A 24,365-nucleotide genomic window follows, 5' to 3' on the forward strand; every position below is an offset into this window, starting at 1 on the left:
GACAGCCAAGTGACAGTAAAGAGACGACAGTAACAGACAGCCAAGTGACAGTAAAGAGACGACAGTAACACACAGCGAAGTGACAGTAAAGACATGATGCTGACGACCGAACACGTGCGCTATCAGACACAGCTATCAGTCACAACGGCTGCTCCTTCAATTGGACGTAAACTTCCTCTTCCTGATACATCGAAAGTACAATCGAAGGCAGCTACACACCTGGGCTCAAAAACTTTTATTTAATCCTAAGCCATACTAAAAAAAAACATATAAAGCGTCCCCCTAAGCTGCTTAAAGCAGCGTTACTAACTCAATTCCCTAGGAAATATGCATGTTGTACATCACAGATGGCTAGCGCTACAATAACAAATGTGAGGCGCAGAGCTGCGGAGAGCCATTATGCCTCGCGTTGACCTCTTGGCAGTGGAACCTTGCGATTGGGGTCGGGGTCGAATGGACATCTGGCATCTCTAAGGATATTATTTCTTAGGGCAGCTACTAGTGGCGCCAGGGCAAGGTGCTTACAGCGACTTAGCTCATCAAGCCATGCATAATCTTAAGCATTCATGATATCTACAGTTAAGAAATTGTCCTGAATGAGTGATGATAACTTATGTCTATCTCGACATCAAAGCAGCATAGTGCAAGCGGGGGTCAGAAGTGAGCCTCCTACGGACGCTCGTACGTATGGGGATGTCCTGTGAAACGCATGCATGGGCGGACGATAAGAGATGGCATAAATAAAGAACAGCCTCTGACAGGTACACCTACGCCAAGCTTTACATGTACGTTGACACTGCCGGCCGACACATGCGGACATAAAGATAAAAAACTCGGTAAATATCCTTCTAACATTTCCTAATAAAACATTGACTGGACCAGGGAGATTTGAAGTGTCGTCTTTACCTCTCCCATTGCCTTTCACTCGTTCTCCTAATAAAACGTGCATTCTCTCGTTTCGCCCGTTGAACGAATTGAAATTTCTTTGAATTTATTTGCTGCTACTTGTCAAACTCTTTCCAATCCTGCTACTGATCAAAGGCTATTCTGTCCTGCTACTGATCAAAGGCTATTCTGTCCTGCTACTGATCAAACGTTATCCTATTCTTCTACTGATCAAACGCTACCGCCAAATGGATATTGTATAGCATAAGCTTATCATACGCGATAACAATTAAATTTATTTCTTCGCTACAATATGACGATGAAATTAAATGCAAAAACATGGCTGCCGAGTTTGACATTGGGGATTTAAATAAATTAAATTTTGTTCAAAAGCCAAGAATAGCTTCATAAAATATATTCTAGGCTAGGCATTGAGCACTTGGACACGCACAGTTGGCTTGATTGCTCTCGTCAAGCCATAAATCTTGAGAAGAAGATCAAGAGTGGTCAATAAATCTCAGGCGTAAGGGAGTGCAGTAGCAGGAACGCGTTCAAACTTTGCACAAAGTAGATTAGGATTGAACTCAAAAGTAAATTTAGTGGCACAAAAGAAATCATTCGCCAATCGATCTGAGTCACTCGCGTATAAAGATCAAATTAAAAGCTAATGGAGCAAACTCAAGCATAGCAATTGGCCAATTTCCATTACATGGATAAATTAGTTCAGGTCTTGAAAGCGAATTCGTTCAGCGTCGACATTCAATGCATCCATAGTGAATGAACTTAAAGAGCTACTTCGTTCGAGAATGGCTTATGAAAGGGTATAAAATACAGACGGAGGTCTATGTGAATTTCGATGAAACAGTGCATGGTAATAAATAATAACAATAAATAACCCTAATGTACCTGTAATAATTAGAATAATTTTGAAAAATTCGAGACTTTTGAAAATCGTGCACAAATTCATGCAAGAGGTTGAGTTTCAAAATTGTTCAATTGGTTTTAAGATGTGAAGAATAACTTAAAAATTATAACAGATTTCCCGAATTAGTTTTGGTAATGATAAAGTGCAATGAATGCACTTTCCCTCTGGTTTTGCGGAAAGTGCATTCATTTAATGTGCGCTAAACTGTGAATCGAAGTGAATGAATGAATCTGAACAATAAATAGAGCTGGTACTCATCCTTTAATTTAAACTGTTCATCATTGAGAATAATTTGAGTGCCGAAATTGATATCATTCACCAAAGGTATCAGGGCATTTCTATTATTTTAAAATGAACGTTAATTCATTTTTATGTGACGAACATCCCAGGCATAGAGAAATTTTCATGATCGATGTTGCGGCAACACAAAATTTCTACGTTGAGATTTGGAGGAGCTCGGCAATAAATCTTGTGACAATAGAAATTATTCCTAAAAAAGATTTGTTTGTATGCAATCCATGCGACGCCGAAGCCTCTGCGGTGTATAATTTACAATTCAAATAGGAATAACATTACGAAAGGTGTCTGAAATCGTCGGCAGGGCATTGACGGTTACAAACTAAACATTCGCTTCTTTCCTTTCATCTTCTCAACATTATTATTTTACTAGGATAAAGAAAGCCAATAATTATTCATTTGGCTTCGTGACAATAATGCAAGCAGCCTAGCTGAAATAAATGTTCATTTAGTACACGAACAACCGAGTTTGTATATTTGCAAAGCAGAGAAATTACTCCTATCTAATTAGATAATAAGAAATGAATAAATGAACTATCTTTATTGATAAATCTCATAATTGCACCATATTCTTCAGAATATTTTAAAAATTTAATTATTCCCATTTGAATTTATTGCATCGCCCAACATGCATGGTCCATCGAAAGCCTCAATAATATACAAACAGGTACATTGAATATGCATTAATTCTGTTCCCAGTTTTTAATGATGGCGAACGTTAGAATTTTTGCATTGATTGTTCAGCACGCACTCTGCTGCTCACGTTTCTGCTTACTAAGAGAAAAGTCGAAGGTGGATCACCATGTTATGTAGTAGTCTGATGAATGCATAGAGAACTGCTACCAAAAATACCGAAATGAATGTAGTTCAGGGAATAAAGTTATGTCACGTGACGTGGCGCTATGTTAGCAAGTGGGGACATGGGCCGCTAACTCTGAACAGATGACAGGCTTACCTAAATTTCAGTAGCAGGGACCAAAAGGGTCCAATACCCGCAAATAAGAATGAAAACACTGCCCGAAAGGTCAGAACATCCCCACGAGAGAAGAACTATTAAGACAAAGCAATATTTCTACCGGAAAAATGAGTAGACTGGCTGAGACACGGCAATATCTTTTAAGGTAAAAGTGCGGATGAGACCGCAACGATCGCAGGCGTGGTGCTCACAGGAAGTGTCATATGATGAACGGCGGCTCACAGGCGCCGCTGTCACCGCTGCTTGACAGCCACACTTCTGATGCCCTCGAGTATATTTCTCGGGCACCTCCCCCCATAAAAATCCCTCCCCTGGTTCATTAGTGCGCAATTGGGCGAAGGTAGCAAGATCATCACGATGCGTTTCATTTCGTTATTCTAACAAGAATTGGACCCACAGCAACTCGTCCTGACCGTATCCTTCGGGTGATATTGATACAGTAACGCAAGTAGGTCGGGTCTTGCCATGAAAAAATGATATGCGGGTGAACTACAGGTGCATGCTGCTAACTTTGCTACTACATCTGGGTATAATAAATCATTGAAATCAAGAATACCAATAGAATAAGATTGTTATACAGCTTCGTCTGCGTTCGTCTCTTATTGTACTAGTACACGTTTACAGTTAGCGGAATAGGAGTATATGTCTGCAAAAATTAATATCGAGAAGACGAACAAAAAATAGCAGATATTAGGCGAAAACACACCCAAATGAGAGCGACTTTGTCCTAATTAATACTGATAAACTTCTTGCATTTGTGTTGGTCATCTTGAACCAGCTTGGTGCGACAAATAGGCGTATATATTATGCATCCATGCTCGTGCTTTGGGTGAAAAGAACATTATCATTTGGACAATTTTACCTATACATTCTTCTGAGCGCAAAATCTCCTAACACTTTGCAATTTTGGCGTCAAGTTTTAACTTCCACCAACCCTCCTGCAGTGAGCAGTAGCTGGAAAAAATATATTTAAATTCTGATAAGTAATTGAGCGCATGAGATAATATTTAAATAACATCGCGGGACGGGAAGGAACTGCAAGAGCCGACAAAGCTAATGGAGGCGGCTGAGTAGCGAGCGCTCGTGGCGATAAGAACAGCGATAAGCTGGCCGACCTAGCCGCGATACCCTGCCCGTGTGGTCCTTGTAGATGTATCGCACCAAATTAGAAGAACTACGATTATTATTATTGTTATTGTTATTATTGTTATTATTGAAGCAATACATCAAAGCTGCAAAAATTAACGAAATAAATTCTGAAAAGTACGAAATAATTGGTGGTGAAAGGAAATTTTTTTTTAAATTGGGATAATTGCCGTGTATGCTTCAACGCAAGAATGGTATTCAACATGATACTGGTATTCAACACGGTACTGGCATTCAACACGATACTGGCATTCAACACGATACTGGCATTCAATACAATACTACATTCAACACGATACTTGGCATCCAACACAATACTGGAATTCAACACGAGACTGTTATCCCTCTCAGAACTGCTGATCTATTCAAAACGCAAAGACGTATTGTGTGAGGTGTGTGAAATGAGGTTACACACACGATCACGAATACGTTCACGTACCACAACGCACTATGGTATACACTTGTACACGCACACAGAGATACACAACACGTACACGTGCACACGGACACGCACACGTACACAACACGCACACGTGCACTCAGATACAAACGTACACAACACGTACACGTGCACTCAGATACACACACGTACACATGGACACAGAAACGCACACGTACACGTGCACTCAGACGTGTTGATTAAACACACCCGCGCGACACATCCGCCTGGGGGGCGGTTGAGGGGGCTATGAAAGATGCTCTTCAGAGGACCTCGCAGCTACACCGTGCTGTGCAGACATGCTTAGGTTATGCTGATGTTATGCTGATGTTATGTTGAAGTGTGGTGGTGCTATGATGATGTGTGGGGGTGTTGGCTGATGCCGTGCTGACGTGCACTTATGTCTTGCTGATGAGTGGTGGTGTACGCTGGTGTATGCTGACGTGTGCTAACGTCACGCTGATTTGTTCCAGATTTCATGCCAATGGCATGCCGATGTGTGCATATGCTATTCTAATCTCATGCTGTTATACTGATGGCAAGCTAATATATTCTGATGTTATATTAATGGTATGCCGATGTCTGCTGACGATCAGCTAAAGTCTTGTAAAATTTAGAGGATGTGTGGGAAGAATCGTTTAAGCATCCAACGTCCGATAAGATAAAGTCAAGCGAGATAACTTCATGCAGTATCAAAAATTCAGATGATCATTTAATTTTCCTCACAAATGATCTGAAATTCAACGTAAAAACGACGACACGATCAGCAAGTCGACACACTTGTGGCCGGAAGTTGCTCAAGCGAACTCATGCGATAACAAAAATCCTAGAACATGTTTTTGTTATGTGGCAGAGAATGAACTATTCAGGATTATCCATAATAACCACTAGGATATTCAAAACAAAGGGAATACAGAGTAGTTGCCGGAACTGAAGGCTGCGCGGACAAAGAACGACAGCGCGACGCAACTTTCACGACAGCTGAGGTGCCGCCAACAACTCGAGCTTCATATAAGAATAAATAACCTTAGTAAAGAACTGATAAGGTTACTCATGGGAGTATGAAATATTAAGGTTGTTCAGCCTGTTGAGTGGAGAGGATTAGTTGGACTGGAATGAATAAGATAATTCAAAATTTGATGAACGTTCGGGAATAAATGCTCGATATGGGAACATTGGTTATTCTAAGTAGCCGACCTGGAATAAATGCTCGATATGGGAATAACGGTTATTCTAAGTAGCCGACCTCAAATTTTACTTCGGCTAGCTGCGATAAAATTAATAGAAAAGTAACGAATGTGTGAGTTTATGATGGAGAAAAAAGATATATTTGTTAACTTGTTGGTATTCGAATTTTTTTTCGGAGAGATAAAGAATTGTTTCCATCATAGGACAGTATGTTAGAGCCATAAAATGGGATCCTCTAGAATTGGTCAAACTGCATTATTTTTTCAACACGTACATAAGAAAATCCGATTGTTGCAGGAGACCATCATGAACTGAATTCAATTTCAATTCAGATGCGAATAACACTTGTGCGTGCTCGTGACAGAGGCTATACAATATTTATGACCTGAAACCAACAGAGAGTCAGTGTTGACATTCCAGTTCTGCAGTGGAACGAGATGAGGCGTAAACTGTAACTGCAATCACAGCGGGCGTGATAACTGCTTACAGTTGCGCCTTAGTTTCCCGTATGCAAATGTCAACTGTTAATGAGGCCACGACATTTCCAACTTGCCAGTCTCTCCCTTCACTACTCGGAATTCGTTATTATACTCGTATGGCGTTGAGCTTGATGGAAGCGCTAAGTAGATGATGCATGCTTAATTTAAGCGCTAAGTAGATGATGCATGCTTTATTTAAGCGCTAAGTAGATGGCGCATGCTTTATTTAAGCGCTAAGTAGATGATGCTTGCTTAATGAATGCGCTAACTAGAGGACGCTTGCTTAATGTAAGCGCTAAGTAGATGATGCCTGCTTAATGTATGCGCTAACTAGAGGACGCCTGCTTAATGAAAGCGCTAAGTAGATGATGCCTACTTAATGTAAGCGCTAACTAGAGGACGACTGCTTCATGCAAACGTTAAGTATATGATGCCTGATTAATGTAAGCGTTAATTATATGATGCCTGCTTAACATAAGCGCTAAGTAGATGATGATATAAGAGTTAAGTAGATTGGGAACACCGAATATATTTACACGTTTCACCTCATTTTGTGAGACGACGCGATTTGAAATTAGCTTGTCTTGTTATGCTGTAACGGCTGTCAGTAGCTAAACATTTATCTGGCCTGGATACAACATACTTGGAATCATCGAAAAAGAAAAAAATATAACTCAGTACTCGCTGCAGTGAGTGACAGAGAGCGCATTTTCTCGTCGACGAAAACGTGAAGTCACGGACGGACAGACAGACGGACGGATGGACGGACAGACGAACATGGCGAGCACAATAGTGCATTTTTTCCATAAATGAGAAAATGCGCTAAAAAATAAAAAAGATTTTGAATTTGTCTTGATTAATCGATCATCTGTAAGGAATGTAGAGTATGGAGGTCAAATAATGATGCCTATGTTTTGCTTAGTAATGGAAGTTCCCATTGACCGATTTCTTTTTTCCAAGGTCAACAATGAGTTGGTACTAGATTAAGTTCATTTCAATGTTTCCTCTTCTGAAGAAGGTTGAATTTATGTTCAAGGAATAAGTTAAATGAATAGGAGAATAATAATGAATTAATAAAATGAATAAAATGAATTAATAAAATGAATAAAATGAATTAATAAAATGAATAAAATGAAATAATAAAATGAATAGGAATAATGAATTTGGAATATGAGAATTAATTTTCTGATTCAAGTTACATATATCCAAATTTGAAATGTTTTTGATTCTTCAAACAGGTAGCGTAAATGTTTCATAATTATAAAGAAAATTGCCTAAAATAAATAAAAATGAAACTTTGTAACGCTCTTGGAAAACAAAATTATATTTCTCCGGGCACAGATAATGAAAATAAATAAGATCTCATTAAAATATCGCCAAGTTTGTACACTGGCTCAATTTTTTTTTCAATTGGTGGTACTTATCAACAGAAGACTTTAAATATGTCTTGCGTATACCTCAATTTCCCTTCGAGAAAAAGTTAGAAGTTAAAGCTAATCGAATTAAGAGACTTGCAAGTTATATATGTAATCCTCACGTCAGGTTAATTCTACCAAGTGCGTTATGGTGAGGGATTGTGAACACTGGATTGTGAACCATAATGATTAAATCAGTCCTATAGTTGTGCATGATTGTGAATGGTAAATATGAGCATATTCAAGACTCGTTCTCCGACCCTTTGCAATTCTATAGCAATTACCAATCAAAGTAGAGAGGAAAATTTGTTGTATATTGCAGTGAAGGAACGAAACGATATTTTTTTTATTTAAAGCTCTTGCATTCTTTGAAATTACTCAAGTATTGGCGACCGAACCAGCGCCTACATGTTGCGTATATCATATGCAGTGCGTCGAGATAATGCGTGATGCGCACAACGCAAATCAGGATGACGTCCGCAGAAACTCCAGTCGAGGGGCGGAAATAACACATTAGTGGACGAGACACTGCATGGTCAACTCAATGTAGTCTCATTGCTTCCACAATTCGGGTAAGAATAACATAGTAAAATATCAATCAAAGGTTGATGCTGTCAGTAATACAGTAAACGCTCAATTGTATTTCAGGTAAGAATAACAGACGAAGACCTCGGTATATATAACCAAATCATTTCCAGGGGGATTAATTTATATGTAAGAATAGCGTCATGGGTTTGAGGACACACAGCGTCAGGCTGTCACCAAAGAGTTGTCGCCATGCAGGCAAACAACCGCGATATTGACCGAGTCAACAAACTTCTTCCGCCAGCGGCTATAGTTGCTTTGCTATAGAATTTTCTAGACAACATTATTGCGTTCACTCATCTAGTGAGGGTACTGGCAGTGGGTTACGCGATCATCTAGTGACGGTACTGGCAGTGGGTGACGCACTCATCTAGTGACAGTACTGGCAGTGGGTGACGCGCTCATCTAGTGACAGTACTGGCAGTGGGTGACGTGCTTATCTAGTGACGGTACTGGCAGTGAGTGACGCGCTCATCTAGTGACGGTACCGGCAGTAGGTGACGCCTTCACCCTAATCGGGTGGGCGGGAAAACGTCCTTCACTCCCAATAACCTCTAATAATAATAACCACTAACAAATCTCACAGCCTTGTCTGTCGACATACTCTTCAAATAAAATATTATTTTAGCTATTTTGATCTATAATAACTAGGTAGGTCATTTAGCAAACTAGGTATAAACTTTTACCTCCGAATGAGCTGCTTCCTGTGTCGGCAGTGAATTGGGCTACTGTCAAACTTACGACATCGATCAGCTACCTACATCAGCTACCTACGACATCAGCTACGACATCAGCTACCTGCATCAGCTACCTATACGACATCAGCTGCCTGCGATATCAGCCAACTACGACATAAGCTACTTACGACATCAGCTACAACATCAGCTGCCTCCAACATCAGCCAACTACGACATAAGCTACTTACGACATCATCTACGACATCAGCTACCTACAACATCAGCTACCTACGACATCAGCTACCTACATCATCAGCTACCTACAATATTAGCCAACTACGACATAAGCTACGTACGACATCAGCTACGACATCAGCTACTTACGAGTTACAGAGATGGGAGGCACTCGAGCTTTCCGCTGCGCTTTTGCATTTCATTTCATTTAGTTTCGCGCATTTCATGTTGGGTCGCACAATAAAGAAATAGTACAAAATAATAGATGTTATCAGAACAATATATATAGTGCCCCAAATGTTAAACCTTGTAGTAACCTTAAACAGAACCACAGAGTGGACGGATGCGTCCGAAGTCAATTATCCAACGATCAATGATGTAAAGGGGAAAATACTAGCTTACGAGATCTTGCTATAGATTGCGATCAACGTTACTAGTTTTGTCTCCGTCATCTCTGGTCTAGCGACATTACTCACCGTCTCACTGCTGGGTCAACGTCGCGGCACAGCAAGCACAGTATTCAACTCACACTTGATTATATTCACTTCACGAATTCAGAAAATATACACTGAGGCTAAATACAACTCAAATCACTCGAGATTTCTGAAAATTGACAAATTCCTAGAAAAAAGCCTTATGTACGGAATGATTGTTCAACAGGTGCTGTAATATATTATCTTGTTTTCAACTGAACAAATGAGCAATATTTTTATTAGAATTTCTTGTGAAAATGACGTGTACTTCAGATATATTTAAACATATGCATTGTATCTTATAATGATTAATGAAAAATTAAAATTTAAAGCGACAGAATTGGTATCAACAAATGGGATTTAGCTATAGAATTATATTGATATTCATGGGCAAGAATCAGTTCATTTATACGATGAAGCTTTCAGGAAAGTAGGACGTCCAACCATTAAACAAATAAAGTTAATATACATAAAATAAAACCTCTCAATTTATCCGACTGATAAGGTGAAGAGACAAACCTTTTGTAATTACGAAATGCATTGAATGAATAATTCATTTTGTACTTAGATCGAATTAACACATGAGTAACGGTTTCATGCGTAAAAATTCTTTATACATATTGATCGATAATACAGTAAGATATTAATTTGTATGGGAGTATTAATGAGTCAAAAAGACGAATTATAGTTTCGAATATCATTAATATAATGTAATAATATCATTCAGGCTCAAGCAATATTTCGTTAACGCCAGTCACGCAAATCTTGATTACTTAATTAAATGACTTGTATATATCTTGGAATCAAAATTTTTCTTCTATTAAAAGCCCCATTGAATTGGTGCGACCTCTAATTGTCGTAATTTGTAAATTACACTAAGTCCTGAAAAACTCTTCAAAGCAGATCTTTCGATAACAATTCAGAGTCCGTTAATGAGAAAATAATCTGGCGTTAACATTTGGAACTTTGTTGACACTGTGATAAAAAATGCACTGCTCGGCACTGTCCAGACACTGTGCCACAGTGCCACACGGTCCACGTAGAAGCTCGGCATTGTCCAGGCACTGCGCCACAACGCCACGTAAACACTCGGCACTGTGGCACAGTGTCACATGGCCAATGTAAACACTCGGCACTGTCCAGGCACTGCGCCACAATTAATTATGCCTCGTTACTTATCAAGTAATATTTTTTTACAAAATTGCGCGATCGTGTACTCGGCAATCGTTAATTATGCCTCGTTACTTATCAATTAATATTTTATTTTACAAAATTGCGCGATTGAGTATCTGCCATTGTTAAGCCACCGAAAACACGCGCTTGGTTATGCACACGACACGTGTAAGGACATGTCAAGTCACACCAGCTGTATCGTGACGTGACCTCCACAGCTGGTGTATAAGTGGTTTCATGTTTAATCTAGCAATGCAACTCCAGTCAACAATTTGCATTAAAGTTTTATGTCACTGAAGGTCGCACCTCATTCTTTGTTTTGCAACGCTTAGTTAAAAGCAGTTAGTAATATTGGTGATATGTATCAATTAATGGAGTTTCACCAAAATGGTGAAACTTCATTATTTATTTGTTTGGGTTTGTATATCCTGTGTTTAGAGCGTTAGAAATACCAGGAGCGAGGTACAAAATTTATTCAAAATCATATGTTTATTTTAAAATCATTCTGAGTCAATGAAAATGCATGCATTAAAATTGTAAACTAGGCTAAGGTAAAAGTTTTTTTAAATGCCTTTTGTTAAACCGCAGAAGAACGTAATAATTAAATTGTCCCAAGTTTCCCTGACCTGATCCGTATCCCATTAATCAATTACGAGCTATTTCAACCGTTATAATTAAAATTATGCTCGTAATTAAGGAAAATATCCATCACGTAAAACCCGGCAGAACCATTGGACTAACTTAATTACGTACATATATGCGGCCAATTGTGACAAGAACCTGCAGTTAGAAGAGGCCGGATAGATTACACGGATATGAAATGGGGCAGAAACGAAACAATTATTTATTACAATCACAGCACATTTATCTTTACGGATTTGTACAGTAAAAGTACATACTCGACAACAAAAATCTGCAACATGCAAGCATAGCAATATGAACAATTCATGCAAACATAAAGGCATAAGTCAGTGAAATAATATATGCGTCACCGGACCAATGAGAAATTCAGCGGAAGAACATGTCCACGTAACGCCGAAAAAATGCATGTTTCAGTGGAAAAATATACACGTCACACCAACACCCATGCGGCAGCGGAACAATATGCACCTCATGCTAACGCCATGCGTCAGCGAAACCATGCGCAAGGCAAAAAGCTAACGCCATGCGTCAGCGGAAGAATACGGTTGCACCGTTTATCAATTTTGCGCGCGCTTGTAGCAGACGACGCGACAGGTTGGAGCATCAGCTGTTGCCGACGCGGCTCAATCTAGTTTGTTGTACAAGCCTGGGGTCAAAATGAGACAAGATGGTGCAAGGCATGCCCAGTATGAGCAACAAGCAAGCGCCATATGTTCTCAATGCTGCGTGAGGGGAAGGAAATGAGGGAAGGAGGGGTGAAGCGGAGGGGAAGTGGTCGTACTTGCATAAGGGCGACAGCGGCCTTCAGCGGCAGCTCAACACCTGGCAGAATCTGCATCAAATTTATGGTATTTCTTGAGCTCGGCGTCGCACAGAAACCGGACAGGGGTCTAAAATAAGGTCCAGCAATATATATTTTCAAGTTTCTCTGATAAAATATAGTCTACGACCGATTATTTAGAGCCAATGAAGGTAATTTTAGGTCTCGGCTTGTATCCGCTTTCTCTCCACACGGCAGTCGCAGCTGCGGCGTTGCTGCGACGGCCATCAGAGATCAGTTCCGCGCTGCAGTTCTGCACTTAGTCTGCAAACTAGGCCAAATTTAAACACATCCCTGCTCGGAAACAATTTTAATTTACTCTGAGCTTTACTCTGTAATCAGCAGTGGAAACTCTTCACCCTCATTTAAAATACGACTCAAATTCGGCGGAAAACTAGGCCAAAGTTAGAGGCATGTTTACTAGGCAATTATACTCATTAGGTTGGAAGTTTACTTCGTAATCTCAGAGAGCCAAAGCCTGCAGCTTATCCAGATGAGGCGGATAAATCCCGGCAGAAAGCTTAGCCTCGTGTTCATTTTCATTCAAGAAGATGTATGAACGGATGTTGTACTCTCCATATTCTCCGTGCGAACGTCGTGGATGTTAGAAATAAATTTGAATGAGAAATCAATTGACAGAAAACCATAGAAAAACTGCGATTCATTGACAATCATCTAAACTTTTATAGCGTTCAACTTTAAAAGTAATATTTAATTTTAAAAACGACGTTTCTATGAAAATGAACCTCTCGTTCACGAAACTGGCAAGATAACCAGCATAACAATTATACAAGATATTGGTTTTGAAATAAATTAGTAACGAACGAGAGGATACCTCACGCGACGTGCCAAATTATCAACTGTTGACGCTCATTCCCGGCAAGTATTTTGCAGCGTAAACATGTTCATTATTAGAATTATGGACATTATTAGAACTTCCTTGCATATTATCGTCTATAATGATTAGAAGTCAGGAGAATCCCGAGCTCTAACCTTTACATGGACCAATTTATCGATTAGTTCATTTACATTCTCGATTATTTGACAAAGGAGTGGGAGAACAGCAAGGTAATTATGGGCGTTATTTTTATGTTAAGGTAAGAAGTTTTACCCATTTCACTTAATTCTAAACACAAAGGCTATCAAATACCAATTTTGCAAACAATTAGGGACGTGAATAGAAAATTTTTGTAATGTTATTTTAACTTGCGAAACAAAGAAGTGTTGGGAGGATTAGGAACAAGACATTTTTGTGGGCGGGATTGCACGGTTGCGTTACAAGATGTCGCAAGGCCGGCCTGCCACGGATCACCAGATCACCACCACGCCAAAGGTCACGCGGTGTTTCTCAGAGTAACTCAGAGTAGCGCGCAGCTCGGGGATTGTTTCTCAGAGTAACTCAGAGTAGCGGCCAGCTCAGGGATGTTATATATAGCGGCGTCTTCGGCGTGTACAGGCTGAATGTTAAGCTACTTCGATTTTATTCCAATAAACCAGCTCAACCTACACCGTGAGGGTGGGAAATTTCAGTCAAGAGATGGTATAAATAGGTCATTAATGATAATAATAATTCTTATCCCGTAATAAAATTAACCAAATCGATTATGCAAATCATCGAAATCTTTTCCGCTGTCACTAGCTGGCCAACTAAATAACTGCCGCTAGAAAATCATTAATATTTGTTAACAGACAGGCTGTAGTGAAAGGCAACAAACACTGTTTCCAAATGATAATTAAAATCCTTATCCTGCGGAAAGAAGATTACAATGACTCAATCAACTAATTCCTATAGTCAGGAATGGGTTACATTTTTCAATACACGGGGAGCTATTGAAATTATGGTATGAGAGGCACTTTTAATTTGGAACAAAACCATGCCTCACGGTGACCATCATGCCTCACGTTGAGAATTATGCCACGTGTTGAACATCATGCTTCACATTGAGCATCATGGCTCACGTTAAACATAGAGCCTCATGTTTAACATCGGTCCTCAAGTTGAATATCATGCCTCGCATTGAGCTTAATGACTCGTGTTAAACAAAATGCCTCGCTTCGAGCATAATGCCTAGCGTTGAAAATTAAGAATAATGCACGGATATACATTATTTACGTGTATATATCTCATGCGCTAATATGTTTGTGCATGAGTACGGCAGTTCCGACGGTCGACTCAGCGCTACTATAGCGACTGCCTCGCCTGCGGGGCAAGCGTTCTTAGTGTGCAAGCCGTGCCTGGGGGCAGCGCCGAGGCAGTGGGTGTGAGGTGGGTTGTGTGAGGTGGGTTGTGTGAGGTGGGTTGTGTGAGGTGGGCTGTGTGAGGTGGGTTGTGTGAGGTGGGTTGTGGGAGGTGGGCTGTGTGAGGTGGGTTGCTAGTTGGATTTTGAGAGGGAAAGTGAGATGGTAGTGAGTAGCGTGACGTGTCAATACATGGTTGCAGGGAGGGTATCTTGATGTCGCGCGCGATGCAACCAAACATTGCTCATCCAACTAATTTTACCCGATAGTTCTGAGCGATCCTTTTGAGCGATATAGTTCTGTACGATAGTCAAAATTTACTCAAATTCAGGAAAAATTATCAAATATTCCTCGCTTCACTCAGGTCTTAGCAGGTCAATGTTATGTGGAGTCGAACAAATCTCAGTTATTAACCTAGTTTTCGCTCCGTTGACTCCGGCAACCGAATTCCCCATGACCTAAGTTGTTAAACTGCGCATACGTAGTTTCAGGACTGAGATAATGTTCCGGTTTTCCAGAATAGTCGGAAGGCCCATTCATAAAAGACGTATGAATACATAGAATTTATTCTAATTAAAGAGTCCCGGAAGTTCATGCTTTTTCAAATGTATTTGAAGTATCAATCGCAGGAACCCTTTTCAACAGCAGGGTTCAATGAGTCCCTCAAGACCTAGTGTTTGAGTTACTTCAAAGCTCCACACCATGAAATGTACGCTTCAAAGTTCCGGTCTATAAAGCAGGAAAAAATCGAGCACGCGACCTGTGGCAGATATATGAAGTGATGAGCGTGGCTCCTATTAAGGAATAAGGAGACCAGAGGCGCCGATGGCCTGCTGATGATCTTCATTGCGCAGCACAAAAAAATGGCTCAGCCTTGATAGTTCCTTTATCGGCTTAAGGATCATATTCACCGACTCCCTTGCTCTTAATTAGACCGAAGACTGTTCGATGCAGAGTGAGAGAAACAAGCTTAAGAAAAAGTGGAAGATCATGAGGAAGCAGTGCATGTGGCGACAAATTATTAACTTAAATTGTGAGAATTTCGCCGATTGGTGATAAAATACTTATAAATTGGTTAATAAATCAGAGGTTACCAGTGGAATTTCGCAGAAAATGGTCTGTAATTGATCCGAATGTATTTAATGAAGTTTGACGAAGGAAGGAGGTCAGAAAAATTCAAAGGATAAAACTGCGATCAGTACCAAAAGGATGTGGAAGATTATTGCTTCCTACAGTATGTTATTATTAGATTATTGTAAATTTTAATCGGTAACATATTGTAGCGGTTCTGCATGCCGTTACGCTACAGAGAAGGGAAGTAGTAAGGTATTTAGATTTCAGATTTTTTATGAAATCAAGTAGTGTGTTATTACATATAATTACCAATAACGTTTATGATTTCATGTAGGCTCTAAAACATACTGAAACGCTGTATTTGCGAAGAACTGAGAAGTTGGAGAAGTTGAAGTATACGAATGTATGGCGTCAATGTGTCAAAATGACATTGCTGAAATGATCATGTACTGAAGTACAAGTAGAATAGAATAGAATAGAATAGAAGTGTTGGCGCTGAAGAAATAGGCCCATGGCCTGTTGCCGATTCTTGAACTTTTCGTGACTTGATTCACAAGGGATCCGGCCTTTGGAACCCGATCTTTCCATAGCTGACGATTGATTGAGATAGCTGCTGGACTTATTGCCTGGTCCGTAATTTGCTAGGCATTTTAAGACTGAACATATGCTCCTGCATAGCTTCGTCTAGTCTGTTTTTGAAGATGTTCATACTCGGAGCGTCAACGATGCTATCAGGTAGGCTGTTCCACATGTCGGTGACTCGAAGCGAGAAGAAATGTTGTCGCATGGATGTGTTCCAACGCTGTTTTTTTTAGTTTATAGCCGTGGCCCCTGGTGTTGGTTCTTGTTTCAAATTCTAGTAATCCTTCTGGGACCTTGAAGTAGTGAGAGGCTGAAATGGTACAGTACAAAAATACGATAAAAGCGGCAGAGCACGGCAGTGACGAAAGAATGAAGTGGCAAAGTTTCGAAATGATGAAGTGGTTCAATGCATTACGCGTGATGACATAATGATGTGCCACAGCATGGCTGAAGTGGTGAAATGAAATCGAAGTGTTGCAGTGTTTATGCGGTGAAATATCGAATCGAAGTGCTGCCGTGCTGAAGTTGTGACGAAATAAGTGCTGCAGTGATGATCTAACGCGCATTAAACGTGTTCTCAAATATATTACATATGCGGCTCAGTTCGGAGGTCGGACCGAAACCCCCAGACGGACGCGAAAATATTACATTTCTGATTTCTCACTCGGTGAGTTCTCATTTCTCTATCAAGAGCGCGCAGTTCTGGCGTTCGAGTCTCAAACCAAGGGCTGTTAAATTGTTCCTGCAAACCTTATGAAAATACTGAGAAGTATACATTGCTCAGTCAGCCACCGGAACTCCAGTCTGGAATTTCTTTTTTTGAGGTCTTTCGAAAAAGGAAATGAGAGTGATTTAATTTTTTGCCTCAATAACATCGATGATAATAATAATTAAACAAAGCATATACAATCTGATATAAAATCGAGTGTTCGCACGAGTCCGCCGAATTCATGACACATTAAACATATAATTTTCGGTTTGAGAACAATTTTCTCTTACAAAAATATAGAATTATTTTAAAAATGAAAGCTCTAAATTTATCACTTTGAGCAGTGAGTACGAAACTAATTTACTAACTGTCACCAATAACCAAGCTTACAGCAGCTCAACCTTCATTGAAAATAGCATAAACCATTTGGAGTCTAGAATTATCCGATCTGCTAATGTTAAACAACGCGAAGAAAAATTACACGAGTCATATCTGCATAGATGAGTATCTGTTTCTAGCATTCATGCAGGGTTTGATTATAACCCACCATTATGAAGACCTTCTATAACAAAGCGGCTGTCGGGGATTACATGAATAATGAAAACGGACTGCAATCTCCACACGCCGGAGTGACGACTTCCCTACGCCATCTCCACGCCGGAGTGACGACTTCCCTACGCCATCTCCACGCCGGAGTGACGACTTCCCTACGCCATCTCCACGCCGTAGTGACGACTTTCCTACACGATCTCCCCGTCGAAGTGAAGACTACCTTACGCCATCTCCTAACTAACCATAACCCTCATCCCCTTATCAACTAACAACACCCCATAAATATTTACGATTTTCATTCCTTATCCCTCCTCTTGAGAAAAAATGGAACTGCGGTACACTTTAATTTACCTAGTTATTTTCATTGGCTGATTTCCTAAATTATGAACCATTCAAGAATATCAAGTGTTAAGTGAAACTGCTAGAAAATCCAAGCAAAGGACATTAATTTAGAGCAAATGGCCAAAAATTGCCAGAGCTATATAATACAGTTTGTTACCTATGACACACTCACAGTAAACTACCGTATATGATGTACAATAAAAATGACATATGACGTTAGAATATTGTAGAAAATTCGAGTTTAAAACAATTTATTCGGGAAAATATTCTACAAACACTTGCGTGGAGGTTCCGCCATCATTAAGATTGCAGCTCATGTGGCAGCAATTGAGGATCTCTTAGCAAACATGAGAATCAGTATCCCACCAAGCGGGCTTGGATCGGCACGTTCGCTTAACTCCGTACGAATAAGCCTATAGAATCAAGAAGCTGAAGAGCAGACCATAGTAGGCAGGATTTGTCATCGACAAAACGTGGTAGGAGTCGTAAATGATCGAAACATAATTTATAGACCTAATATTAATGATAAAACTCGTTTACGAACGTTCTAGAAAGTCAGCTGTTTAAAATTTGAAGCAATTCTTCAAAAGTCACGTTTTCAAATTTAGAACCCCATCACAATAACTTTGAGACTAATGCTCTGGCATTTTTATTTGATATGCAACAATATTTCTGTCGCAAATTTACGGGATAATGCTTGAGAATAATTACTGAACTCGTCGATGAATTTTGTAAATAATAAATCAATCTTTTTCCATAAATTACTTCTTCATTGATGAGTGGAAACGTCGAATTTCGGAAAAAGTATTTCTATGTTATTCCGGTTGACGCAGCCTCAAGAATAGCGTGGGACATCGCAATTCATCATTTTATTTGAGGCTGCCAATGATTGCTGCCACTCTACTGATTGGTGTACTTGACATTTCCTGGACATCCTTTCCATTTTAGAAATTTGACACCAAAACTATAAACCAGCCTGTTCACATATAGAGTGAAAATCCCGTATAGTAACAGTTCGATGAAGGCGTTGTAGAAAATATGAGGAGAAAAATGCGTAGTAAGTTACTTAATTGCCACTATACGATGGGTGTTGTGGAGAAGAGGAACGACATGAGGAGGCAAGCAATAATAGATGGCCAGTTGTCCGCCTATATAGGCTCTATATTAGCTCTTGCCGACCGCTGACCATTTCTCGGCCAACTGAAAATCGTCCGTTGCCCAAAAATAGGTACTGGCTCAGGTATCACCTTATGAGACTACACGCGCGAGAGTAGCCATTGCCCGATGTGAGGAGTGAGCTCAGATTTAACACCGTGGTCGTAAAACCCCGTTCTCAGGCTTTGCCGTACTCAAACACGAGCCTTAAGACTGTCCCTAAGCTGATTTCCCACCTTATGCCAGTCCCTCTGTCTTGACTTCTCTCGCTTAAGCCAGTCTCTCAGCCTGACCTCTCCCCACCACAAGCCAGTCCCTCAGTCTAACCGCTCCCCACCTCAAGCCAGCCTCTAAGCCTACCCCCTCACCTTAAGCCAGTCCCTCAGCCTGACCTCTGCCCACCACAAGCCAGTCCCTCAGTCTAACCGCTCCCCACCTCAAGCCAGTCTCTAAGCCTACCCCCTCACCTTAAGCCAGTCCCTCAGCCTGACCTCTGCCCACCACAAGCCAGTCCCTCAGTCTAACCGCTCCCCACCTCAAGCCCCTCCCTCCTCACCTTAAGCCAGTCTCTAAGCCCTCCCCCCGCACCTTAAGCCAGTCTCTAAGCCCTCCCCCTCACCTTAAGCCAGTCCCTGAGCCCTCCCCCTCACCTTAAGCCAGTCTCTAAGCCCTCCCCCTCACCTTAAGCCAGTCTCTAAGCCCTCCCCCCTCACCTTAAGCCAGTCTCTAAGCCCTCCCTCCTCACCTTAAGCCAGTCTCTAAGCCCTCCCCCCGCACCTTAAGCCAGTCTCTAAGCCCTCCCCCTCACCTTAAGCCAGTCCCTGAGCCCTCCCCCTCACCTTAAGCCAGTCTCTAAGCCCTCCCCCTCACCTTAAGCCAGTCTCTAAGCCCTCCCCCTCACCTTAAGCCAGTCCCTGAGCCCTTCCCCTCACCTTAATCCAGTCCCTGAGCCCTCCCTCCTCACCTTAAGCCAGTCCCTGAGCCCTCATCCCTCACCTTAAGCCCTCCCCCTCACCTTAAGCCAGTCCCTGAGCCAGGTGACAGTAGGCTTGGGCTCGCCCGCCACCTCGCACTCGATAATGACCATGTCGCCCTCCTCCGCGTCGATGGCGCGCGGCTTGCGGAGGAACATCGGGGCGCGCGCCGCCCTGTGGATTAATAATGATTAATTAATAAAGTTAGGTAAATGGATTGAATAGATCAAGTAAAAGATGAAAGTCAAATGTTCGGCTGTATATCAAGGGTTCAATGTACAGTGTCTGACAAATCGTGTTAGGACTGTATTTTAAAATCGATAAGTGGCTCTGGTAGAGGGCGGTCGAAAAGAATTTGTTGGTATATTTTTCTATCATTCAAAATAAAATAATTGCTAACTTTGTGTCAGTGGTAATTGTATAATTAATTGGTTTTTAAGATACTCGTTAGATTAGAGCCTGATATTTTGCCTGCCAGTTCAAGAAATGAATTACTCTGTTTTGGACGTCAGATGCCGCCATCCACAGTTCATTGCCACACCATCAAACTTCCTTCAAAATATACGAGTGAAGTCGTTCAATTGGTCAAGACAGGAGTGATGCATATGAGGCGTTTAGACGATGCTAATATATTCGCGAAATGGACGAACCGAACATGCATGCTTAAAATTTTTTTTTTATGCGCACGATCAAGAACAGATCAACAGCTACTGCCCACTACTGACGTCAGCAAGCAGTATAGGTCTACGGTTGCTGACGGCAAGTATTAAGGTCTACGGCTGCTGACATCAGCAAACAGTCAAGGCCTGCAACTCCTGACGTCAGCAAGCAGTTAAGGCCTGCGAATGCTGACGTCAGCAAGCAGTTAAGGCCTGCGAATGCTGACGTCAGCAAGCAGTTAAGGTCTGCGGCTGCTGACGTCAACAAAAAGTTAAGGTCTGCGGCTGCTGGCGTCAGCAAGCAGTTAAGGCCTGCTAATGCTGACGTCAGCAAGCAGTTAAGGTCTGCGACTGCTGACGTCAGCAAGCAGTTAAGGCCTGCTAATGCTGACGTCAGCAAGCAGTTAAGGTCTGCGACTGCTGACGTCAGCAAGCAGTTAAGGCCTGCAACTGCTGACGTCAGCAAGCAGTTAATTTCCCCTCGATCATTCAGGCTCCTGCGAGCAGCGTTGTTCCGCTGACGTCAGCAGTCGCAGTATGGCGCGGTTTTGTCAGCTCATTACTCACAAGCGCGGGAATCGCTTTACGAACTTCCGTGCGTGGGAGGCATGACGTCAGCATCGTAATATCATCACATCTGCCCTGAGTGATGACATGATTATGACAAATGTCATCATATCATCACATCTGCCGTGAGTGATGACATGATTATGTCAAATGTCATCATATCATCACATCTGCCGTGAGTGATGACATGATTATGTCAAATGTCATCATATCATCACATCTGCCGTGAGTGATGACATGATTATGTCAAATGTCATCATATCATCACTCCTGCTCTGAGTGATGACATGATAATGTCAAATGACATCATATCATCACATCTATCCTTAATATCCTTAATATTTGTTTGTGACATAGCAGTCCCAGGCCACGATGGATCGCCGCCTCTCATCTGCCCCGAGTGATGACATGATTATATCAAATGTCGTCATATCATCACATCTGCCACGATCGATTATATGATGATAGCCCGCTGTCGCTCGAGCCTATACCATCAACACCAGACTCCTGACGTTGAAACAACGTTCAAATAATGTTTATTCAATATAACAACGATGTATTAAAACTCGATCCAACGTCAGATATCTGGTAGGTATGTAGAGCGTATTCGTTGTGTCGCAAAAAAACATTACCCCACCCCGACCCATAAGTCACATCTAGGAGATATACAATGTAATATATGGTTTCATATTATGCAATATAGTATTATGCAGTAATGCTATAAAGTTGATGGAATGTCGTGCTATATTACTGCATATTTAGTGTAATATTTTGCTGTAATCTTGTACTAGTAGGGCAGTATTATGCTAAAATGCTCTGGAATAGGTGTAGTTTTTGCCGTTGGTTGTATAATTAGTGCATTATTATTTTATAATGCTGGTAAAATGTAGCTTTTGCCAGGGGCTTTCTTTTAATTTTTTTTTACTTTTCACAAAAGTATTGCAAGGAGCAATAATTCTGAGTATTGCAAATTTCGATGTCGGAAATACTGAGCATGATTACGATATTACAAATAGGATTATTATCTAAAGCTGTGACTTCACTATGATTGTACCAGATGAATAGAACCAAATAAAATTATGCTGTACTGCTGTGATATCACTGTTTTAGTACGAGAGCAATATTAATAAGAAGGATTATGCAGTAATGCTGTGCCATCACCGTTTCTTTGCTGTAATGCCGTTATAATGGTGTTGCACTGCTGTAACGATGCAATTTTTTTACTGCTGTAATGATGTGATATCACTGATGTATTGCAGTAATGCTGTAAAGAAACTGTCGCATTGCTGTAATGCTGTAATGCAACTGTCGAATTGCTGTAATGTAACCACCTAATTGCTGTAATATCATTGTCAAACGCTTTATCTTTAAAGAGGTGCGAATGAAATTTGAATGTTCAGAAGCCCGATGGCCTCGGCTGCTTCACACTGCAGGCCCTCAATCGAGGACATGTGTACCAGACCTGGGCCTCAGGAGGCCTACAACGCTTCATTAGGAGGCCTACAACGTCTCATTGGGAGGCCCATAGCACCTCATTAGGATGCCTATAGCACCTCATTAGGGAGCTTTAACTCCTTAATGCCATCACTGGATTTGCGACCTTCGCAGACGCTGAGTTAGGACGATTTTTTTTAAAACGTGGGCTTGAGTGGCAGACGCAACATCCTGATTCCCTGCTGTCAGCTCACAGCTTGGGTCCACAAGTTCCTACGTGATGCGCCTTCGTTTGTTTGTGCAATTTTGAAAATTATGATTACTAGCAAAAAACACAAGCTTCAGACATTAACAGTTAACTCGGAGCAAAATTGTGCTAGCTTAATTCTTAAGTGCTCGACACTCGCAATCTGTTATGGCTGTCCTCCAAACCTCCACCTACCAGCAACTCCACACCTCTACCTACCAGTACCTCCATACTCCACCTACCCGCAACTCCATACCTCTACCTACCAGTGACTCCATACCTCTACCTACCAGTAACTCCATACCTCTACCTACCAGTAACTCCATACCTCCACCTAACAGCAACTCCATACCTCCACGTAACCTTAACTCCATACCTCTACCTACCGGTAACTCCTTACCTCCACCTACCTGTAACTCCATACCTCCACCTACCAGTGACTCCATACCTCTACCTACCAGTAACTCCATACCTCCACCTACCTGACCTACCAGTGACTCCATACCTCCACGTAACATTAACTCCATACCTCCACCTACCCGTAACTCCATACCTCTACCTACCAGTGACTCCATACCTCCACGTAACATTAACTCCATACCTCTACCTACCGGTAACTCCATACCTCTACCTACCAGCAACTCCATACCCCAACCTACCAGTACCTCCATACCTCCACCCACCCGTAACTCCATACCTCTACCTACCAGTAACTCCATACATCTACCTACCAGTAACTCCATACCCTAGCTACCAGTACCTCTATACATCTACCTGCCAGTAACTCCATACATCTACCTACCTAACTCGATGGCTTCACTTCCCACTACTCCTTATAAATAGCAATGAAACTCAAATTACCATGAGTGCCATGAACAAGTGTGGCACGCATGCTTCGCGGTGCCAAAAACTTTGAGGCAATAAAAATTTTCTAGAAACAGCAACAGGAGACACGCTGGTCAGTACCTTGAAGGCGCATTAATCGAAGAAATAAATTAAAGGGCTATTAATAGGAGCAAGAGGCACGCAGGCCAGTATGTTTTAGGTGCATTAATCGAAGAAATAAACTAAAGAGCTATAAATAGGAGCAGGGGGCTTGCCGGCCAGTACCCTTCATGATCCTCAAGCGAGAAATTAGAGTGTTATGAATGGAGCATCAGAAACTCTAACGAACACTTGAATTTTGTTTTCAATAAGTGGATATCTTATTTCAAGTTGATTAATTTGAACTTTCCATCCATCAAATAAGATTCAGATTGTTCATTGCGAAATTTCAAATTCCTGTGCGAGGTAAATGAAGAGCTTTTAAAAATGAGGTTGTTAGTGAAGGCTGAGAAGGTCGGCGGTATGAGAGGCAGCGGACGAAGGCCCCGCACGTGGTCCTGCATTAATGTCGCCGCTGCTGATGGAGCGGCTGCTGCAGCCTTGGCGAGGGCGGACTGGTAGAAGGACTGCGCACGGGGTGGATTATGGGTGGA

The 24,365-nt window shown here is 41.3% G+C and overlaps 1 protein-coding gene across 6 annotated transcripts in view; it reads right to left on the reverse strand.

The window, feature by feature from the left end:
• Window positions 1-24,365, reverse strand: part of LOC108682041 — a 131,451-nt gene that overhangs the window by 71,546 nt on the left and 35,540 nt on the right. For all 6 annotated transcript variants that reach the window (XM_047880513.1, XM_047880512.1, XM_047880514.1 and 3 more), the window contains one exon: window positions 20,022-20,154. In XM_047880513.1, the coding sequence (XP_047736469.1) occupies window positions 20,022-20,154 (133 nt within the window). The remainder of the gene's footprint in view (window positions 1-20,021; window positions 20,155-24,365) is intronic.

This window comes from Hyalella azteca, unplaced genomic scaffold (assembly GCF_000764305.2).
Source record: "Hyalella azteca isolate HAZT.00-mixed unplaced genomic scaffold, Hazt_2.0.2 contig5528, whole genome shotgun sequence".
Taxonomy (NCBI): Eukaryota; Metazoa; Arthropoda; class Malacostraca; order Amphipoda; family Hyalellidae; genus Hyalella; species Hyalella azteca.